The sequence below is a fragment of the Rhineura floridana genome, chromosome 5, assembly GCF_030035675.1.
Source record: "Rhineura floridana isolate rRhiFlo1 chromosome 5, rRhiFlo1.hap2, whole genome shotgun sequence".
NCBI lineage: Eukaryota > Metazoa > Chordata > Lepidosauria > Squamata > Rhineuridae > Rhineura > Rhineura floridana.
Window position 1 is genome coordinate 153,526,291 of NC_084484.1, and position 23,973 is coordinate 153,550,263.

A 23,973-nucleotide genomic window follows, 5' to 3' on the forward strand; every position below is an offset into this window, starting at 1 on the left:
AGAAAAGTTAACATGTAAATTCATAGCTTACCTTACTATCACAATGAATACACTTACTTGACTGTATATATTTACCATGGACAGCTACTTTAAAAATTTCAGATAGAATTGGCTGCACATATAATATGAACACTTGGGTAGCTTATTATTGCATTTCATGAAAATGTTTGCAAATTATGTGAGATGTCCATAACACTAAGATACTTTGCCTCCTCAAACGCCCAAAATGCCCAAGGGGCAAGGAAAAGGTGATTGTCAAAAGAGCCAATATGACTTCCAATTTTTAGAGCAAAATGGACGACTGCTTAGGAAAGGTGTCTTCCTTGTAAAGTGATTATTTTACTATGTGGCCCTAAAATGAAAGGCATGAAGATAGTCAAGAACATAGGCCCTACCTTATGTGTGAAGTCAGCAATTTTTCTGTGCATGCCCAAGCCCTTAAGTGCATCTAATGCAACTATATGAATCCTGGCCAAAGATTTCTCCCAGAATTTTCTTTAAATATTCAGTCTGCCATTTTTTAATATCACACAAGTTGCGGAGTAATATATGGAAGGCAAGCAAAGCAAGAGTATGTATAAGCATTGGTGAAAATTAAAAGTGAACCTACTTGTTGAAAAAGGCAGGATATAAATTCTATGAATAAAATCAAGATAAAAATCTAAAGATGCTGCATAAAAATAGAATATAAAAAACCTTGACAAAGTTTTTTTTCTATAAAAAAAATCTTACCGTGGCCTGCATATGGCTTGGCACTGTCATTGAGAAGGCTAGGGGAACTGCTGCTATTTGTCATCCTCTGCAGGAAGTGAAAAGCAAAAAATGTATGGTAAATAAAACTATAGGGACCACTTGTAGATTATCCATCCATTTTCAGTTTATGAGCTAAATACTTGGTTGTAAGATAATGCCCATCAAAGCTTCAGCTCTCCATGAACACACAAATTGGCATGTTCAAATAAAAGGCAATAGGAAGAATTTAATAGTTTGTCAAAGCATTTAATATAGAGCCATACCCGTGTAAACATTGGTTTTTATTTAGCCAAGATTGTTGCATAAACATTATGAACTGGATTCAGAGTTTCCGTTCCACAAACAGAAAGGTTCATTCTATTGTCAGAAGGGACTCTGATCTAGCAGAAGGCCCTGCTGGAGGAGGAAGAGAAGTGAGTGTTGCCAGTACCCCTTTCCCCCTGCAGCCCTCAGCTGTCAGGCTGTTCTAGAAGATCTCACAATTCTCTGAAGCAGTTTTTTTTAGGGGTACAATGGAAAGGAGGAATAAGTGAAAATTAACTTCCCTTCTTCCAGTAGAGTATCATGCAAGTGTGGAACTCTGGTGAACACATATGTGGATCCAACCCAATGGAAGTCCAATCACAGTACAGCAAGGAGATAAGTGGAAGAAATGTGTGTGGTAGTAATATCCAACAACATTTATACAGACTGAAACCAGTCTACATCTAGGACAATATTCTAAATGCAATTCAGATGTAAACAGTGGAGCGGAGTTGACCTTGTTATTTTTCATTAATTCGTTAGCACAACGAATAATTAGAGATAGCATTCTGTTGAGAGGTTCCACAAGTGAAAACCTCACTTGTATGAATCTGCTCAATCAACTTGAATCAGACTCAAATAATAGTACAAAAACTGATACTTATTGCTGGCCAATAAGCTTGTCAGTAGCTGGCCGGTTTAGTTTTCCATATAAAAAACTGAAGGCGATAGAATGGGAACTTTTTTTTGTACTCTCAAAAGAAATTTCAGTAAAAATAATGTTTTTAATCAATCTTAAACTCATTCATACTTTTTTTAAAAAAAGAAGCAGCCAGGGCTGTTATCCCAATCCAGTATAACACAGGTAAGGTAAAGGGTTTCAGTCCAAGTATTAAAATTTGCTAACATGACAAACAGAAGAACTGTCAGAATTCACATCTATTTTTACTATGTTTCGAGAACTAAAAAGGCTTTCCTCTCAAAAGGTAAAGATTCTTTAAAGAATCACACAACTTTTTTAATGGACAAATATTCTTGACAAACCTACTCCAATTCCGAAAGTAGTGAGTTGCCCCCCCTAGCCCTATGCATCTTTATAGAATTTAATGTAGAAAATCTACAATCATGAAGCAGAATCATTATCTAAGCTTCATTAGCTGCTTAATTATATAGAAATAAGGACAAGAAGATTAAAGTTTAAACTTGCAAGTTTTCTGCTATTTATCAGCACTCAATTTACTGTACATTTCTTTAGATCAGAAGGGGGGAAATGAAACAATTCAAAGTTAAATCCAAGATACATCAGGAAGCTAGTAAAACAATTCCAGTTCTTAAACAGAAGATGGTGAGGGAGGATTCTAGGAGGGTCAATCCATAGCACAGAATTTAATATTCTAAGATGATATTCATATGAAGGGATCTCTACTCAGCAAGAGAGTGAACACCCTAAGCCAGTCTCCACAGGCCTGAACAAACCTCATGCATCAGTAGGCAAATATGTATGCTGAATTTCCCTGAACCCATCACCAGTACCCCAGACAAAAAAGAAAGATTGGGATAGCAGGCTAAGTGAGACTTCCAATACTGAGCTGGGGCATATGTTACTTTCTATGCAGCCAAGGGCATTTTCTTATCATAAGAGAGTTGAAAAATATTTCATACAAATAGCACCTAGAATTCCAATGAAAGTAGATCTGGCTTTTAAGTGAGTTAGAACTATGTAGGACTATCAATCCTAAGTAGAAGACTCTTTCACAAAACTTAAGTGTTAACCACTAGTTAGATGATACTGTAAAGTACACTAAATTAATTTTTAAAAAACACCAAACAAACCCTTTTCTTCACTTCCATATAGACACCACTTGGTTCCATGTTCATTCTTCTGAATTTCTTTGATTCAGGATGCAACACACTGTTGCTATGGATCCAAATAGGTCACAATGGCCTATTTACATTTCAGACTAAAGACAGTAAAACCTGGACAAATGATTACCATTCAAGCCCTATAGGCAAAATATAATACCCATCATATTAAGGGGTCTTATTTTCTCCAAAAATAGCTTTCTAAATATATGGCTCACATTCAGTGGAACCATAAGCGGAGTTCATTGGGGGAGGTCCCTAACAAAAAGTTTTCTTGTAGCGCACATTATACACAAGTGGGACTCTCCTGTTATCCTTCAAGGAGGACAGGACAAAGCACAGGCCACTCCAATACAAGCAGAAACACAGAAACAAAAAGGTAGTAGAGACTATGGGTAGAAAGAACACTCCAGCGGTGGTGACCTGCAAGGTGTGTGCAATGCTTGTTTTCTTGCCTAAAACAACATGGCATACACATGCAACAAGTGCAAGCTGGTTGCACTGTTGGAAGAAAAAGTGAAAGGCCTGGAGTAGCAGGTGGCTACACTCAAGGGTATAACAAAAGACAAAGAGCTCTGCGACAGAACACTGGAACAACAGCATCAATGAGAAGTACAGGAGGCAGAAGAACACATCAAGTTGAAGCATAAGAGGAGAGTATTGAGGAGAGGAACAACCAAGTGCAGGAAACTCCGTGGAAAATGGTGACAGTTAAGAGCAGAAGAGCTAGAATACATTCTGCACCGAAGGAATTATGGAAGCACTTTCAGGTATCTGAGAAGGAGAATGGAGGAGAGCCTGCAGAGGAAGAATTACAGGAAATCCCGCAGGACAGTGAGCAAGAGGCATAAGTTTAGTCAAGCTGAGGTAATGAAACCATGCCCTACAACAAAAAGAAGAGAAGAGCACTAATGGGAGACTCCCTGCTGCATGGGATTGAAACTCAAGTATACCGAGAAGACTCATGGACTCACCAGGTATGCTGTCTCTCTAATTTGATATATGACTGAAGGGTTGCCAACACTCATAAAGCCCACTGACATATCCCTTTCTTCTCATCCATGTGGGAACAAATGATACTGCCAAGTGAAGCTACAAAGATATCTGACACCTCGCCCCAGATCTCCTGATGACTGCTCCCAATGGCTTCATATAGATGTTAAACAGCATGGGGGACAAGATGGTACCCTGTGGCACCCACAGCACAACTGATGGGGGTCAAAAGACAATCACCCAATGCTATTCTCTGAAAATGAGCCTGGAGATAGCATAGGAACCACTGTAAAACAGTGCCTCCAATACCCACCTCACCAAGTCAGCCCAGAAGGATACCATGGTCAACGGTATCAAAAGCCGCTGAGATATCAAGTAAGAATAATAGGGTCGCACTCCTCCTGTCCTTCTCCCAATAAAGGTCATCCATCAGGGCGACCAAAGCTGATTCAGTCCCATAACCTGGCCTGAACCCACACTGGAATGGGTCAAGATAATCTGTTTCATCCAAGAGTACTTACAATTGCTGCGCCACAACCCCTGACAATACGGAAAAGCTTCACTGGTCAGCTACTTGAGGATGCGATGGTGGCAGAGAAGCAGGTCTTCTTCGCCACCCTCACTGCTACACAGTAGGCACAGTATGATGTTTTACTTGTGCCTAATCAGCCTCACAGCACGTCTTTCACCCCTTGCACTCTAGCCATCGTCCAGCCTGTTTCATTGCCCTTAGTTCACTGGTGTACTATGCGCTGGGCCAGTGACAACTTGAGGCAGCCCCATGGTCGTTATGGAGGCCATGAAGTCCCAAGCCAGAATACTAGAGGCAGCCTCAGCATGGACATTGAAATCACCCAGGACTATCATTCTGGACTCCTCTAATGAGAAAAAGAGTTCAAGATGGGTGGGAGTTTCTGAAAAAGGAAATTCTAAAGGCACCATTGCAAACAATTCCAACAAGGAAAAAAGGTGAAAGACAGCAGAAGAAGCCAATGTGGCTTCACAAAAAGTTTAGAGATGACCTTAAAACAATAAAGGACACATACAGGAAGTGGAAGGAAGGACAGACCACAAGGGAGGACAGACAGGTAGGGTCAAGAAGGCCAAAGCTGAGAATGAGCTGAGGTTAACGAGGGATGCTAAAAGCAACAAAAAAGCTTTCTTCAGGTACATCCATAGCAAAAGACAAGCAAAGGTGGTTCAGCTACTCAGTGAGGATGGCAAAATGACAACAGATGACAAAGAAAAGGCAGAAGTGCTCAATTCCTACTTTAGCTCAGTCGTCTCCTAAAAGAGGGTCTATGATCCTGCTGGCAAATGTGAAGTACAAGAGGAAGGGGCAGGATCACACCTTGAGATTGATAGTCAAATGGTGAAAGAATACCTAATCACTCTGAACGAGTTCAAATCTCCAGGGCCCAATGAACTGCATCCTATCATAATGAAGGAACTGACTGAAGAACTCTCAGAACCACTGTCAATTATCTTTGTGAAGTCGTGAAGAATGGGTGAACTGCTGGGTGACTAAAGGAGGGCTAGTGTTGTCCCTATCTTCAAAAAAGGTAAAAAGGAGGAACCTGGGAACTACAGATCAGTCAGCCTGACATAGATCCCTGGGAAAATTCTGGAGCAGATTCCAAATCAGACAGTCCGTAAGCATCTTGAAAACAATGCAGTGATTACTAGAAGCCAACATGGATTTGTCAAGAACAAAGCCTGCCAGACTAATCTTATTTTTTGATAGGGTAACCTCCCTGGTAGACTGTGGGAATGCTGTGGACATAATATACCTCAACTTCAGCAAAACTTTTGAATAAGTGCCCCATGATATTTTGACTAGCAAGCTGGATGTGGGCTGGATGGAACAACTATTAGATGGATCCACAGCTGGCTACAGAATCATACTCAAAGAGTGCTTATCAATGGTTCCTTCTCAAGCTAGGGGGAGGCAGCAAGCACGGTACCGCAGGGCTCAGTCCAGGGCCCAGTAGTGTTCAACATTTTTATTAATGACTTGGAGGAGGTGGTGCAAGAATGCTTATCAAATTTGCAGATGACACCAAATTGGGAGGGATAGCGAATACCTTGGAAGACAGAAACAAAATTCGAAGTGATCTTGATAGGCTAGAGCACTGGGCTAAAAACAACAGAATGAAATTTAACAGGGATAAGTGCAAAATTCTACACCTAAGAAAAAGAAACCAAATGCACAATTATAAGATGGGGGATACTTGGCTCAGCCATACTTTATGCGAGAAGGATCTTGGAATTGTTGTTGATCAATTGCTGAGCCAACAGTGTTATGTGGCTGCAAAAAAGGAAAATGCTATTTTAGGCTGCATTAACAGAAGTATTGTTTCCAAATCACGTGAAATACTAGTTGTCTTTTATTCAGCACTGGTTAGGCCTCATCTTGAGTACTGTGTCCGTTCTAGACACCACACTTTAAGAATAATGCAGACAAACTGGAACAAGTTCGAGCAGGACAACAAGGATGATCAGGGGACTGGAAACAAAGCCCTATGAGGAGAGACTGACAAAACCCAGCATGTCTAGCCTTGGGAAGAGACGCCTGAGGAGAGATATGATAGTACTCTTCAAGTACTTGAAAGGTTGCCACACAGGAGGGCCAGGATCTCTTCTCAATCATCCCAGAGTGCAGGGCAGGGAATAATGGGTTCAAGTTATAGGAAGCCAGATTTCAGCTGAACATCAGGAATAATTTCCTAACTGTTAGAGCAGAACAACAATGGAACCAATAACCTAGAGAGGTAGTGGGCTCTACAACATTGGAGGCATTCAAGAGGCAGCTAGACAGCCACCTGTTGGGTATGCTTCAGCTTGGATATTTGCATTGAGCAAGGGGTTGCACTTGACTCTACGATTCTATGAGGGTAGAGCTGCTATTCCAGAACATCATATGATTATCTGAAGTACAAAGATTATCTGCAGACATTAAGTGATCATAGAAAAAGGCATGTTGGAAGGGGGAAAATAAGCCATTTATTGAAATTACAGTGATAAAATCAGTTTTCTGAAAACTGACCACCACATATGATTGAGCAATTTCTTTCAAGGATGAAAAGGTTTCTGGGATTCACTCTTTGTTTTACGAAAAAGTTATCCTTTCTTCTCCATATTAAGCAGTCTAATCCACCCAATATCTTTCAAGTACACCTTCTCAATCTCCTTGATTCCACACCAACACACATCCATCAACAGCCTCTCTCATAACACAGCCACAACTTTGTCTTGCCAGAAACAGCCTCTCTTTTCCTTGTATTCCTAGCCATGTATCCTTTATTACCATTAGTACCAAACTTGACTGCCACCTACCATACATTATCTTTCCATTCAGAAGCAGTAAGCTGTTACGTCAGATTTCACCTCTTCGCTGTATTTAACCATATAGGGCAAAACTATCTAAGTAGAAAGCAAACCAATCATTCAGCCTACACAAAGTCATGAAATTAAGGGCAAAACCACAAATCCATTTGCCCTCATGCAACCTTAATGCAAAGCAGATCAGTCAGGACAGCAGCAACAAGCAAGAAAGCATGAAATGATTAGCCAAGCAGTAAAAACCTGTTTCAGAGATTAGGCCAATGGTGGATCTCCAAACCCCACTGATGTTGCAGGGTAGAACTGTAAACCAACATCAGCGCTAGTGACATAGCACACCCTAGAGATTTTATCATAGGCCTGTTAGAAAGCTCTGCTGCTAAAGGACAGATTTGTCAGAATGGCAAGGCAAAGACCTCTGTGGATAAACCAAAATCATATCGGAAATCTTTGCGTCAGCAGCTTAACCACTCACTTTTCTCCTTTAGCAAAGGGAAGCATCAAGGGGAAGGAAGACAAAGCTTTAGTTAAATTATCCAAAAGGATTAAAGCTAACCTCAGGAGGTAACATGGGACATATTTTGCAACTTCAAATTCCATCTGGTTCAGCTTTGACTTGATACAGTATATCCCTCCATGTCATCTTATCAACTCTATCACAAATCTTCCTCAGTGTAAATGACCAACCTCTCCTTTCAGAGGAGTTTAGCACTTCTTTTTTAGGGTATGTCCACACCAGCACTCATCACATTTCACTTCACTTTTGTCTGTCTTTCTGCATTTCCTGTATACAGTATATGTGCTCCCTGTCCCTAGAATTGTAGTCTTGGGTTTTTTAAATTTCAGAAATAAACACTGAAAATGCATAATTGCACGAGTTCCAACAGATCTGCTTCGCATTAAAGTTGCATGATGGCAAATGGATTTGTGTTTTTGTCCTTAATTTCATGACTGTGTGTAGGCTGAACGATTGGCTTACTTTCTACCTAGATAGTTTTGCCCTATATGGTTTAGTACAGCCATGACGTGAAATCTGACGTAACAGCTTAGTGCGTCTGAATGGAAAGATATGTATTGTACATGGCAGTCAATCCCCATGATCCTATTTGCTAAAAACAGGCTGGGTGGAGGGAAACATGGACAGCTAACACCCAGGCATACCTTTTGCTAAAATAAATTAGATAAGGCAACAAGCTGCCTGGTGGATGAGTGCAAAGCATAAATGCTTAGTTTGGAGTATTTAAACAGTCAAGTCCAGACCTATCACACAAAGCCTGACACTCCAATTCTGTACAATAGGTGCGGGGAACCTGTGGCCTCCAGGTGTTGTTGAACTTCAACTCCCATGAGCCCCAGCAAGCATGGCCAATAGCCAGAAATAATAGTAGTTCAACAACATCTGGTGGGCCAAAGATTCCCAACACTTGCTATACAAGATTATATACATGCAGACACACACATAAAAGCAAGAATGCAAATAGTGACAGAGTCCAGGATGCGACATGAACTGTGCCTTCCCTACTCAAAAATAAGCAGCAAATTGTTATTTAAAACTGTTGATCTGGATAAACCATTACACTCCATGTCTTACTGTCTCTCCTATGTTTGCAATATGTTAGAATGGATGAGCATAGCTAGCAGAAGTGTGAGCTTAGATAAGTGCCAACTCCCTTCAAAAGCAAAACAGAAAACTACCTATAGCTGAAAGGACTCAAACCAGATGGTGCCTACATGATTATACAGTAATTTCTTACAGAAACTTATCTCTACCCACTACACAGCAGACTCTTAAACTTCCAGCAGTTAAAATCTCCATATGCCAAAGGACATCAAGAAGATATGTACTCCTGTTATAGTATTAGCACTTCTACAGATCTGCTCAACAGAAGTAACAAAAAGCCCAAACTGAACCAGGTGGAAGGTGTGCGTATCTAGGTGGTGTATCATAATTTGTACTTTGGGAAACCAATAGAAAAAGGCCCCCATACTGGTCGTGCTGCCAAGGCCTTTTTCAATTACTACTATTCCCCTAACCCTCTAGTACAAAGTGATCAGAAACCGATGTCTGGCTTCAGAGCTCCCTCCGACCATGGAACTTCTCCCATCTCCTAAACGAAGGCAGAGATCCCATGGAGTCATTGCCTCTTACATGCAGTAAGGGAGACGGATGAAAGAGAACAAGTGAGCCCAACACCATCTCCAAACTTCACTATGTGTAGTGAAGCAACACCTGAACAGGCAGCATCCCATTTACATTTCTTGTATTGGTCAACCTGCATAATCAGAAGTCCCCACTGCATCAGTTCCTAGATTGGTTAACTTACTGCTGCTCCATGGCGAAGTAATAAAACAGAACAGAACATTTCTAATTCTCTGTACGTTTTAAGCTAGCTGCTTATCAAATGAAGCATTACCTGCATCATAGGATACTTTGCTTCAGCAGGACTTCCAAACCCATTGACTCCGATGAAGCTGGTGCTGAAGTAGGAGTCTGTAAGACTAGCTTCAGCCAGGGCACCTCCATCTATGCCTGGAACTAAAAAAAGAAAAAGAACCGTTGTTTTAAAGTATATAAGCATTGCACACCCTTTTCTCCTGGTAACATGCAAGCATTGTTTTTAATATCCACTTGGCTAAACACACACAATCCTGTAACCATGTTAAGAAGCTGCTGTAGCAGGGCACTGAACAAGAATGATGGTCAGCTTTGCCATTTGCTACTGATTTGGAGTGAGAAGCAGCTGTCCTGGGCAAGATCCAAGTGGCAAATTATACCTGCCCTACCACAGCAAGAGTTATATGCACAGCCAACACTGTGCTGCACTTTGTTTACCACAATGTGTGAGATGAACATATGCCTCTCTCACACACAGCACCCAGCATTAAGGAATCAATATTAACCAGGGGAAGGAAGAGAACATGCGTGCAAACCTGCAACCTCCATATCTCAGCCCTGTGTTTAGTTCAGAAGAGAGACAGTTGGCAGCAGGGGCAAAGACAAATGAATAGGCACGGAAAACAAGGGGTGGGAAACCATGCACCATGAAACTGTGACACACATGGAATTAAGTAAAAAAATTGAAATTATTGTAAGGGGCTCCAGTTGCAATGCACTTTTCATTGCATATTGAAAAAGAGTAGAAATGTTAATGTTAGCTCCTACCACAGCAATGAAAACTAGGGTTAACTGATGGTAGGAAGGAAAGACAAGAATGGTATTCTAGAAACACTTGCTACTGAAGGTACCTGCTGAAGTGCTGTTGAAGAAACAGGTTTTCAAGGAAGAAAGGCAAATTGAAATGAGATGAACCCTGTTTTTTATATAGGGAGTAGTGCAGCAAAGGGCAAGAGTAAGAAAAGGAAACAAAGAGCCTGTTCAGATGTTATCCCCTCTTGCATCATCACCAATATTCATTACCCAAGGTAAAGGGGAACATGCATTCAAATAACCACAGGCTCTGCCAGTTCAGATACCACTTTCTACACGTGGGAGAGGCGTGATAGGGAATCCAAAACCTGCTCCCAATCACATGACATGTAGAGGTGACAACATCCAAACAGGCCCAAAGGGGGCTGAATAGTAGATTATATATTCTTGTTAGGAAGTCCTACTTGCAGCTTTAACTAATTAGAATGTCTAAGAAATTGTTGGCTCCATCACGTTTATACTAAAAGTGAAGCCTGTAAAAGTCTAGATTTTTAAACAAGTTTTAAATGTTCAGTTCTGCAGAAAGGTTACATCACATATTATTTTTACATTTTCACTGAAAGAGCAGAGTTATGCAATTAAGTGAAAGTGCACTGGACACTAGTGTCTGGTTTTCAAAAATGCAACTTAACATTTGTAACACACCTTAGTTTTCCGGCTGAGTAGAGGGGATGAAAAAAATGAACCAAATTTTATTACTTGCAATCACTGCTCAAAATCTGCATTTATAAGTAGGAGAGCACACATAACTAGAGGAAATTGTTTTTGTTTTAATATAAACAGTGTTGGCTATGTAGACATTATGGCTGACCTATTTCTGTTAGAAAACAGTTTTAGAAAACAGTTGAAAATTATTGCTTTTTAGATGCCTTAAATTAAAATCACTGCAACAACATAAAGTATGTATCAGTTACAACCTTTTGACAAAAGACAAACAATGGGAAAACATTTTCTCCTAAATGCTAAATGGTTGTATATGCCACCCAATCCTGAAAGTACAAAGCATCTAACATGCTTATACAGACAGCAAACTGAACACATAAAATAGGCATAATTTTAAATAGCTCCCTATTGGCTGAATTCCAACCCTGTAGAAAATATATTCTATTGCCGAAAAAATACACAGACATTGGCTCTGGTGAAATGCAAGGGAAACAGTTCCATCATTATGGGCAGCCACTGAGCGAGTTTATTTATTTATTTATTTATTTATTTATTAAATTTATATACCGCCCGACTAGCAATAGCTCTCTGGGCGGTGAACATAAAATAGCATAAAAATACAATGAATAACAAAATAATACTAAAATACAATCAACAATCCAATACAATAAACATTTTTAAAAGTAAATCAGTGTAACTTAAAATGCTTCAGAGAATAGGAAGGTTTTGACCTGGCGCCGGAGGGAGAGCAGAGTCGGCACCAGGTGTACTTCCTCGGGGAGACTGTTCCATAGTTCGGGGGCCACCACTGAGAAGGCCCTAGATCTTGTCATCACCCTCCGGGCCTCCCTGTGAGTTGGAACCCGGAGGAGGGCCTTCGTAGTAGAACGTAGTGCACGGGCCGGTTTATATCGGAAGAGGCGTTCCGCAAGGTATCGTGGTCCCGCACCGTATAAGGCTTTATAGGTTAATACCAACACTTTGAATCTAGCCCGGAAACATATTGGCAACCAGTGCAAGCTGGCCAGAACAGGTGTTATATGTTCGGACCGCTTGGTCCTTGTCAGCAATCTGGCCGCCGCATTTTGCACTAGTTGTAGCTTCCGAACTGTCTTCAAAGATAGCCCTACGTAAAGCGCATTACAGTAATCCAAACGTGAGGTTACCAGAGCATGTACCACTGATGTAAGGTCCTCTTTACTCAAATAGGGACGTAGCTGGGCTACCAACCGAAGTTAGTAAAACGCATTCCTAACCACCGAGGCTACTTGAGCCTCAAGTGAGAGGGAAGAGTCTAAAAAGACTCCCAGACTACGAACCCGGTCCTTTAGGGGGAGTGTAACCCCGTCCAGGACAGGGTATATATCCACCATCCGATCAGAGAACCCATCCACCAACAGCATCTCAGTCTTGTCTGGATTGAGCTTCAGTTCTCAGTGCTCTCTTACCATTCAAACATTGTTAACATTGGTAATGTTATAAGGGTAAGAGTGATAAGTACTATATATTAAATATGATCAATCTATATAGCCAGTAACCTGGAAAAGTTATATATCTTATCTAAAAAAAAGAAAGCTAGCCAGCTGCAAATGCCAACACTATCTATATTTGGTAGTCAAAAGCCAAAACCAACGATGCTTAAATTAGTGGACTTGAGCTATTTCAGTCTTGGGACACATGTCTAATCCCAATGTGCAATATGGAATCCACTTTTAGCTTTTTACTATAATGTGTGTATGTTCTTATGTGTACACATACCCCTTTCTGCCTCTCGGAAGACTGTGCACGAACCACTAGTGCACCTATCTCAGATTATGGTGTGATGGTAAATTTTCAAGTATGGGAGCTCATAATAGCAGGCTCCACAGCCACATCCCCAAAGAAAGTCCAACAAACACAGGCAGCTGTGTTGATCCATTATTATATGTACACACACAGTTTCTTGGGACTCAAACTCTATTTAACTCAGCAATGGCTATTTCTAACTGCATAGGTTCAACTTGCAACACACACTGAGCTTTCACAAAAGATATTCAGCTAGCCAAAATGCAAACTTTCAACTTTTAATTAGAAATGAAAACAATCTTGCAAACAAGTGTTACCATTTGAACTGCTAGTGTTCAATAAGAACCCTACCAAATAAAAGAAAAATAGTAAGCAGCCTGATTATTTCCCTCATTCTCAACTAATTCAATGCTATCTGTCAAACAAAGCTGAAAGCTCTGTCACCACTTGCCAAAGCAAGGAGTGCCCATCAGTTCTGGCACTCCAGCAGATGATATCATCATTCCTGTTCTGAGAAGAGGACCAGAGCTGGACACCCCTCCATTCCCCCACTGATCCTCACTCATGCTGTAACCAAGTTCTAGGTCACAATAACCCACCAACTGCAGATAAGAGATCTTTCCCTTTTCTTTTTAGCACTCCAAGAGGTGCTTTTAAAATCAAAATTAAATCATTCCTGGCTACCGGATAGGTTTTAGACTAAACAAATAAAATTACATTAAAGGTGAAGAATATAAAGGAATACAAATAGGGCAACATTCTCAAGCAGTGTTATGAGTTGAAATATATATGTATTGGGGCCAAACATCTATGACTGCAACTGTTGGCCCACTTATTTGAGAGAAAGTTCCAGGAAAAAGTTACTTGCCAGTAAAACACACAAAAATTGTGCAAATAATTGTAAGGGCGTTAAGTTTTCCAACAGTGCAGTCCTATTCATCTTTACTCATAAGTGCGTACATGTGTAAGGATGGCAGTCTGAGCCCCTCTCAACACCAGTATCACTTAATAACTCTAGGAAGTTAGTAATGAAAAATCAAAAATAACACTCAGATAGTTAATTCCATTGATATCCAAAATCCACATCACAGATCTCAGAGATAAATTTATTTTTAATTTCTTTAAGAAATTGATAGGTAAACTAAATGTTACGGTGCTGCAGCAGATAGGTCATATTGTACCATACACTGGAGATATATTCCATATCTATACAGTAGGGCCCCACTTTACAGCATTCTGTTTTCCGGCGTTCTGCTGATGCAGCGGCTTTCAATTAGGGGAAATTCCCCGTTTTAAAGCAGATTTTGCAGCATTTTTGCACGACGCGACCCATTATAGCCAATGGGTTCCGCTTTGCGGCGATTTCCACTTTACGGCGGTGGCCTGGTCCCTAACCCGCCATATAAGCGGGGCCCTACTGTATGATTTTATTCACTTGCTGGGGAGAACCCACTCAGTACTCAAGGTAAGAATTTCAGCTGGAAAGTGCCAAAAATATAAAAGCAATTAGATTAATTTAATATATTATTCTCAAATCTGTACAAAGAGCTACAGGATGCTTGAAGTTAACTGCATATAAAGGAACATATAAAGGAATGCTGTGAGCTCCTTACAAATGGTAGCAGAAAATGAACACAAGTTGGACTGACCTAAATGCTCATCCATGCAGGATGATTTATCAGTACTCTTCTTGCAGTGCTTTATCCAGTTAATGTCCTAGCGTGCCCTCTCTCTCACTGGTACCCAAGTCACCCTGCTCTCCTTTTCCTAACAGACAACATTTGCCAGTTTACCCTCTCCCTAGTCAGTTTAAAGCAGATCTTGTCAACCTTTTTGTAGCAAGGGACACATTTCAAATTTTTAGTGAGTACTAAGTGCTAAGGGCACCAGTCACAAAATGGCTACCATGGAGGAAGTGGCATAACACAAACTGGCTGCCATGGGCAGCACAGCATAACACAAATTAACAGTCATGGCTGCTTTTCTCTTTCTCTTTCCACCCCCTCCTACAGGGCAACCTCATATTTACCAAGGGAAGTCAGCTATGTCCTGCTGGTCCTGATTGTGAAGATGCAGCTATCAAAGGCACAAAAATCCTGTTTTCCCAAATGCCAACCCTAAACCAAAGCCTATGCTGCCATCCTACACCCATTTACCTCAAAGCCCCATTAAACACACACACAAAACCTTCTGAATTATATATGCATACCATCATACTGTAAGTTAATTATATAATGAATTCTGTATACTACCTGGACATCAGCTCTTGCACAGCCGGAATCATGCGTAAGCCTCTTTGCAAAGTTTTCCCATTCTGCATTTGCCATTTTGGGGTAGGAGGTTCTTTAACACCCACCGGCACATTTTGCTTCATAAATTTCTTTCTAGGCGGGCTATTGGTGGAAGGAAGGAAGGGAGGAAGGAGTCTGGGCCGCTGTCTGGGCACACCAATGAAGATCTTCAAAGGAGCCACAGGCACCGAGTTGGTAACCCCCAATTTAAAGTATCTCCTACATCCAGAAACCTTACAAGTCTCTCATTGTCTTTTTTCAATCAGGTATCTTAATCAGTTCTATGAACAATTTTAACTGTCTAAAGCATTATCACTGTTTCCATAGAAAAATCCACTCTTCTACTCTAACACTTAATGCTGCTGAAAATACTACCATCTGCCTACCAGTTTTAATTCTATCATCCCCTCTTCTGCTCATCCCCATTTCCTCAACATAATCAAGCAGTTTCTATTTCTTTCTCTACATTTTCTTGTAACAATGTTTTTCTCTAAATTTGCATCTTCATACACATTCAAATTACAAGACTTTCCACTTTGAAAACTCAGTGGTCCATACAATCTATAGTCTCTAGGACTGCCATCCATTATATAAATTGCACAGCATTTAAAGCAATTTGAACTATCACTTTTTCTTTCATCATCATGCAATTTAAGAAAGTTGTCCCTTTTCCTGTATTAAGGCCAAGTGACCATAAATACAACAGACTGTATTCAATCATAGTGAAACTATACACCAAAGCTGCCAAGCCAATCATATTTGTTCAGATCCAATAACTTGGAATGGCCCCTCCATCACAAGTATACAAACAGTACAATCTATGCATGTTTACGCAGAAGACCCACAGTGTTCAATGTGGCTGACTCCAATGGAGGTGTACATAGGATTGCAGCCTTAAACACATACTGTGTATATTCAAACTGCATCATAGCAATAAAAATGATCCAATACCTTGCAGATGTAGTAAAACTTGTTTTCATAAAGCAACAAAACTGAATGCATTTTTAAAATGGTTAAGGTGAATTGTTCTTTGAATGAATCTGTCCTGCTTCCTTGTTTTTCCTTTGTACCAATTCAATCTACGAGCATTATATTAGATTCAGTTCTTAAAGGGACTATCAGATATTAGACCTTCCAGACAATTATTTCAAACACATTACAAAAGATTAAGTCTCAGTGAACCTTGTTAAACAGCCATTAATCCCCAATTTGCACACGAGGAGCAGAACCTTTCTTACTGCAGCAGCATCAATGCTAATTTTTAAAATGTTATATACATAAAACTAACATTAAAGAAACTAAAGCATAAAACTGGTTTGGGATAGAGAGCAGATGATTTTTAGATGGCAAATTTTAAAAATCCAGATAATTTTTCTCTTGGCAACTACTTTAATGGGTGTTGATCTGTAAATACGCAGATGATGGGCCTTCTGAAATCATCCCTTTGATAAGTCAAATAATTGCACTGAATAATATAAACATTAAAAGCTAGAATTAATTTCTTTCCAGATCCAGGTACTGTACTGTGTTTGGATGCATCAGAGAACCTTTAATGTTAAGATTTTCTGAATTCAACTCAAAAGTTAAACATTGCTCTAAAAGAAACCTTGATTGACACATTTCAAATTATGTTCTTTTGGTTTGCTGAATGTAACTTTCTAGGGGTCCCACCATAGCATCAGTGGTTCATCAACGCTTTGACAGGAATCCTGCAAAATGTGTCTCTTTATGGCTGAGAAGCAGCAATTCTATTCGAAGAACATGACAACTCAGTGTCTCTGAAAAGACTGAGTAAAGAAGCAACTACTACTGTTGCCGTAAATTTTATTGTAGTTAAACACCAAGTTATTGGTTTCACCCACATTAGTATTCCATGTGAAAACGAGACGCGATATGTAATCTGCATAGGGCAATTGAATCTCATAACAGAGGCCATATTATATAGAAAGCAATAGGTTTGTTTGCAACAGGACAGCTCCTGCCATGAGCTTATCTATGTAGGACAAAAAATACTTTTGATGGTAGGCATTCGTGTTTCTAGGCTCATGTGCCCTACCTAAGGCTGCAATCCAGGCTTCTGGCTGGCAGTGGCACAGCTTCACAGAGCAGGAAAAAAATGCTTCTTTGCTGTGCAGCTCCCAGAATGGTGCAGTGAAGAGGCTTGGATCAAGTCCATTGCCATCACATAACAGCTGCAGGGCTGGCTCAAGATCCAGTAGATCCTGGCTTAGCCCTGCCCATAAAACACCTGATTTCAGTAATTTCCACAGACTACTGCCGTTTGGGTGGGCATAATGGAGCGCTCCTCACTGGTGGAGTCTGACAAGAGCCAGGGCACTTCTGCCCTATCCAAGCCCCCTCCAGTATGACAGATCAGGGGTTTGGATTGCTCTCTAAAACACCTGGATTGTTGGAAACTGGGAATTTAGCTTCAGAAAGGTAACCAAAAACAATACTGTAATATGCAACTAATTTTTCTGAAGCTATAACTTTCTTACAAGGTCACTGTGTGGCATATATCCAATTAGAACGAGCAACCCTTTTGCATTCAATTTGCAGAGTATCACCATGAAGAATTTCATGATGATTGCAAACTAAAAATTTGGAATTATTGAATGAAGCAACAAAAACACGTTAATAAGAGTCCAGTGTGTGACAGTGGGATAAAATGGGACAGCAGACTAGAGATACATGAATGATACAATCCACATGACTACTTTTTCTACAACACAGTGACTTTCTGCACTCCCCTCAAGGCTGCACTCAATGAGTATTCCAACCCTATAAAAAGTTCCACATTAGTTTAGCGATCTTACTACTATCCCAGGGGTTCCCAAACTGTGGTCTGTGCACCACCAGTAGTCCATGAGCTTCATTTAGGTGGTCTGCAGCATGTCTGTATTAAATATTCAGACTGATTTTTAATTGTATTTTATTGCATCTTTTATTTCTTACACTGCATTTTACTGTAGTACAATCTGAATTCTATGGAATGTAAATTGTAATACAATAAAATACAATGTAAGAAATACAAGAATAAATAAAAATACAATTTAAAATAATACAAAATCTAGCACAGCACATTACAATTGCTACAATAGGCAGAAAAATCAGTAAGAGGTCCACCAAGACCATCAGCCATTTTCCGGTGGTCCATTGAGAAAAAGTTTGGGAACCACTATACAAACCCATTTCCAGCAACTCAAAATAAATCATCATCATCATCATTATAGCACTGTCAAGAGTTTAAAATGAGTTGCCTTCTAGTTGTAATCCTTACTGGAACTCTGTAAGGTAGGTCAGTATTATTATTACCCAACCAGAGATGGAGGCTGTTTTTTATTTATTTATTACATTTATATACCGCCCCAGTTTGGCTTGCATAATGGCCACCTAATGAGTTCGATAGCAACGGCAACATTCAAACCATGGACTTCCTGATTCAGGCTGCAATCCAATACATGTCTACTCAGAAGTAAGTTCCACTGGCATCAATAGGACTTACTCCCAGGTAAGTGTGTACTGGATTGCAACCTCAGTCTCTCAGCCACTGCATCAGCTCTCTGTAACACATAAGAACTGAAATGATTCACAAAACCAAGTTCTATGTGGGCTTCCACTGCAAGATGAGTACACAAAGTTACTTCACAGTGAGAAAAGCATCCATTTGAAGCTGTCCTTTTTTAACAACAAGCATTCTAGCAATTGTACATAACTAGTTATCTAACAAGTAATGGTTACAGAGTTTATCCTGCTTAAACGAAGCAAGTAAACTGCTAATGACTATCAATTCCTTTCACATATTTTCTCCTTAAGACTGTTTTGGTTTGAAAATTCTAAACAAAAAAGACGAAATTTATACCAGCCTCTTTTTATGCAATGTGCATGGGGAAATAGGTGCTCCTGGACTCTTGCTTTTACTGCTAACAGTCCTCTGGAAATTTGAGCCAGAATAAGATTACCTTATTCTGTAGTCCAGCACAAAACACTTTTTACCTATTTCATCTAACAACCTGTAGGTAATTGAAAATTTCAGGTTAAAACATTTAATCAAATTTAGAGCTCTAACTGGAATCTGGCACAAGACGGAACAGCTACCTACAAACATTTTGTTGACAGGAAGAGTATGACAAGTTGTCAAACCACACTTCAAAAGATCTCCCAACAAGTTTTGTTGATTCATTTTTACACAGTGCTGACTGATTAGCTGCCTCTTCCCATCAAATAGCCTGAGGTGATACAACGTTTATTTCACCACATCTGGAACACTCAAAGAATGTGTTAGGTGCTTTCCTAAGAGAGGAGAGGGAGCCAGGTCAAGTTCTCACAACTTGTATTCTCAAGTAGTACTCCACTCCACTGTAGTACAGATAAAGAAAATCACTTTACAAAAAGGATGGGAAAACTGATAGACCAGCATTTTGAACCCAAACCATGCATACACTTGGTGAATCCAAAGCATATGGGCTCTGGACTAAGCTATCGATCCTGCCAAGTTTTTCTGGACCTCAAGAAATTGTCTCCCCCATGACTGCTTTACAGTTTACTCTCCTTGGTTGTTAGCTTTATTTTTAAATCTCTCTCTCTCTCTCTCTCTCTCTCTCTCTCTCTCTGACACACACCCTCCCTCTCTCACCTCCACCTTACACCCAACACCCTTAGCTTCAACCTCCTTACCCCCTCCCCCCAAATGAGTCACACCTCTTTTTGCCACTTCTTTTTTCAAGAGAGGTGGAGCGTCCCATATCCATCTCCCGTCGGAATTCATGCTACCTCCTTACCCGACCTGTCATGCGGTCAGTGGACAAGTGTTGAACAGCTTCCCTCTTGTCCCTTTTCAACACATTTTACCTCTAACATCACAGGTTTTCAATGCCTCTCAGACACCTGGAAAAGCGGCCTTATCAAAGCGACCACCCATCCCCACCCTCTTCCAGAGCATCCAACCATCTCCGCGGGACGCTCCTGACATCCCTGCCTCCCCTGTGAGAAGCCCGGGCCTGGGGCCAGAGACTCACCTGGAGCCCTTTCTCGCCCTCCCTCTCCCCATTACCACCACCAGATGCTTCCCCCCCCCGACCCACACTCACTGGCCAGCCGGGGCCCGTCCAGTCCCCCTCCGCCGCCTGGTCCGCCGTGGCCGCCTCCTCCCACCAACTCGGGGGGCTTCTTAGGCCCCGCTACCGGCGCCGCTGACCCATGTCCCGGGTAACCGCCGCCGCCATGCCCAGGCGAGGCGGCGACGGCAGGGGTAGCGGGGCCAGGCGGGAGCCCGAGCGGAAGTCCCCCGAGGGCGACCGGAGGTGGAGGCCCAGGACAGGCGGCAGATGCTCCGCCGGGCTCCTCGTGCAGAAACTGGCACTCCTCGCCGTAGAAGCACGTCTTGTCCTTAGCATAGTAGCGGCAGAACTTCAGCTTCACCCCGCCAGGGATCGCCGCCGCCGCCGGAACCCCCGGCCCTGGGGATGGCCCTACCACCGCCGCCGCGCCAGCCGCCACCACCGGGGAGGAGCACGGGAGCCCGCCGCTGTTCATGGCGGCCGCTACAGCAGCAGCGGCAGCAGGATCAAGGCCGCCTCAGGGGGCACCACCACTGCCGGCCACAGCACCATGGAGAGGCAGGCGGGCAGCAGGAGCCGTAGCACGGCCGCCGCTGTCACAGCCCGAGTTCCGGCAACGGCGGGGAAAGAAGGGTGAGAATTGGGGGTGGGGGGAGAGAAAAGAGAGGGAAGGGAAGGCTGGTTGTGCTTCTCTTAAATGGATCGAATGAGCCCGCCAAGGAAAACGGGGCGAGGGTTGGGTCCAGGGTGGAGAGGGGAAGCTGGGCCTTTAGCCAGGCTGATTGATGGTCCCGGCAGCGGCAGCAGCAGCAGCAGGGTTGTTTATTCCATTTTCCTCTTCCTGAGCTGCCTCCTCAGTGCGCCTGCGCTACAGAGAGTCCCGCTGGGTAATCCGGGCCTGGAGCAGGCAAAAGCTCTTGTTGAGGCCCAACCCTAGCAAGAAGGAGAGGCGGGGGAGAGAAAGAGAGGCACTGGGTGGGAATCTTTTCAGTCGCCAACTCTACTTCTTCCATTTCGTGGCCTTTGGAACCCGCTGTTTACAGTCACACAAACTCTCTCTCTCTCTGTGTGTCTGTCTCTGGGCCATAGCTGGGTAATGGTTTTATTAGGGTCAACGAAAATGCCACAAAGTAATGATGATTAAGCCTTTTTTGGCTCCTCTCCGTGTCTGTCAATTCAGGATAACACTTCATGCCGCTGATGAGCTGGGTTTTAATGCAAGGACAGAAAACGTGGCCCTCCAAATGCTGTTGAACTACAATTCTTATCATCCCTGACGATTGGACAGGCTGTTTGAGGCTGATGGGAGTTAGGAGTCCAACAGCTGGAGAGCCACAAATTCCTTACTCCTGCGTTAATCTGGGAAAGTGTATGCTGCAGTCTTCCTACAGCACAAAAATTAGGGATGGGTGCAGCTGACAACTTCGGTTTCTCATAGTTCCAATCTGAAATTGAGTTTTCCACATTTCCACATTAATTTGCATTTTTTAAAAGAAGCACTCATGAAAATCCATAAGTATTTTAATGTGAGTTTCTCCTAGGGTTGCCAGCTCTCCAGTCTTTGCTCAGAGGCTCTGGATTTTTGGGGTCATCTGTAGGTGAGACACCTTAATTTCCGGACTCTCAGCTTTCATTTTTAAAAAAATTAAGTTTCTAGGTGGTCTAGTTCATGAGATATACACCAAAACATCAGACACCCCCCCCGCAACTTCTGCGAAATGATCTCTTGGTTGGTCCTAACCCTGGCCTTTCAGATTTGTAGCCAATAAGTGAAGTCAGGGTTGTGATTGACAAGGGATTTCTGGGCCTCCAGGCAGTACCTAGACTGCATTGCAAAGGCAAAAAACTGTTGTTGTTGTTTTCAATTTATCTGAAAATCTCATAAACTGAGTAAATATATAGCTTTCAGCAGTACCAAAAGTTTTTTTTTCTCTTGTGTGCAGGAGTCAAGTTTAAATTTCCCTGGGCTGTTGAAGAGGGCAGTGTTTCCAAAACCTTCCCAATATGAAGCTTTAATGAAATACTTCCTTTTCTGGGAGTAAAGCCACAATGCTAATCCTACGTACCTGGAATAAACCCCATTGAATTCAATAGGACTTACTTTTGAGTAGACATCGTTAGGATTGTGCTGTGAATGAATGGGACTTTTGACTGAACATAGCAAAGGACTGTGTTTTTATTGTAAATCTTTCTTCCTGCAATCCTATTTTTAAAGCAATTAGGCAGGGCTTACTTAAGTATCACAGTTTTTATTATGTAGGAAACTAATACTGATTTTATTTAATTTTTTTTAAAAAAAGGTTCTGCAATGACCAGCTGGTTTTGACAAACTATTATATGGGATGTATGTATTTTTAAATCTCCAGAGTGTGTGTGTGTGTGTATGGATGGAGTCTTCCCAACAACCCTGTGAGGTAGGGTTGGTGATTGAAAACCAAGGTAACTTACAACAAGAAATAAATCCCTTTAAAATCCAATAACCATAAAAACAAGTATAAACAGTTAAAAAGGTAAAGGTGGCCCCGCACTTATAGTGCGAGCTGTTTCCGACTCTTAGGGTGACGTCTTGCGACGTTTACTAGGCAGACCATATATATGGAGTGGGATTGCCAGTTCCTTCCCCAGCCTTTGTTAAAGTGGCATGATTCTGAATTTTGGGTTGGGTTAGTGAAGTTCCTTATCATGCACACTTCCCTGTTTGAGTAAGCCACATTGAATATATTGGGACTTGCTTCTGAGTAAACAAACATAGGATTGCACTACAAATATCTTTACAGATTGTGTAAATGATAAACATGTTTGATAGTATGAAGAAATATTTATGTAAGCATGACTATGTCCCAGTAAGAATCTGATTTCACACGATGGTTGAATATTATTATTTCCTCTACATTTTAGGTGTGCCCTTCTTCCTTGGAGTGTTCATGGGTCCCCTCTTTTTTCAACCTAAGGGGCAGATTAGGCTGAGAGATGGTGAGTAGCCCATGGTCACACCCAGTAAACCTTATAGCTCATTTCCATTAAAAAAAAAATAATTAAAATAATTTACATACAGCCAAAGTTCATGAAGTGGAGCCACGCAAGACATTTAAAGCAAATGACTTCCCCTAAAGAATCCTGGGAAGTGTAGTTTCCCCCTCACAGTTATTGTTCAGGCATATTAATGTGTGTTTTAAATGAATGGTGTGGATTTGCCCTAGGTATGATGTGTATTTATTAGTGAATTGAAAAGAACAATTTTAAAAGATACTTTTTTTAAAACAGGAAGGGCTGTAGCTCAGGGGCAGGGCATATGCTTTGCATGCAAAGGTCCAAAATTCAGTTTCTGGAAAAGAGTATTACCTGGAATCCTGGAGAGCAAATGCTAGTCCATGTGCTCAGTACTGAGCTAGATGGTATCAAATGGCCTCAGTCTGTATAAGGTAGATTCCTTGGTTCCTAAAAGTGGAAAGAGACCGAAGGGCCACAGTGACTCCAAAATTTATGTATTTTATTTACAACATTTATATACCGCTTTATTGCAAAAAACCTCAAAGCTGTTTACAGAAGGAATTAAAACAATAAAGTTATTGGCAAAAACAGTTAAAGACAGGTATTTAAAAACTTTCAAAATAATAAAACTAACCATGAGTTAAAAACAGATAAAAAACACAAAGCTTCTACATGCCTGGGTAGGCTTGCCCAAACAAATTTGTTTTTAGCAGGTGCTGAAAAGAGTACAATGAAGGTGTCTGCCTAATGTCAATAGGCAGGGAGTTCCAAAGCATACGTG

At 41.4% G+C, this 23,973-nt stretch overlaps 1 protein-coding gene across 3 annotated transcripts in view; it reads right to left on the reverse strand.

The window, feature by feature from the left end:
• The window catches only part of PAN3 (poly(A) specific ribonuclease subunit PAN3), a 79,759-nt gene extending 58,652 nt beyond the window's left edge, over positions 1–21,107 (reverse strand). For 2 of the 3 annotated variants that reach the window (XM_061628498.1, XM_061628497.1), the window contains exons 1-3: positions 20,232–21,105; positions 9,609–9,730; positions 733–799 (exon numbers count right to left, since the gene is read on the reverse strand). In XM_061628498.1, coding sequence (XP_061484482.1) covers positions 733–799; positions 9,609–9,730; positions 20,232–20,676 — 634 coding nt within the window. In that variant the 5' untranslated portion in view covers positions 20,677–21,105. Of the gene's footprint in view, positions 1–732; positions 800–9,608; positions 9,731–20,231 lie in introns of all 3 variants that reach the window. The other variant, XM_061628499.1, reaches the window with a different exon arrangement.
• Between the last annotated feature and the right edge of the window lie 2,866 nt (positions 21,108–23,973).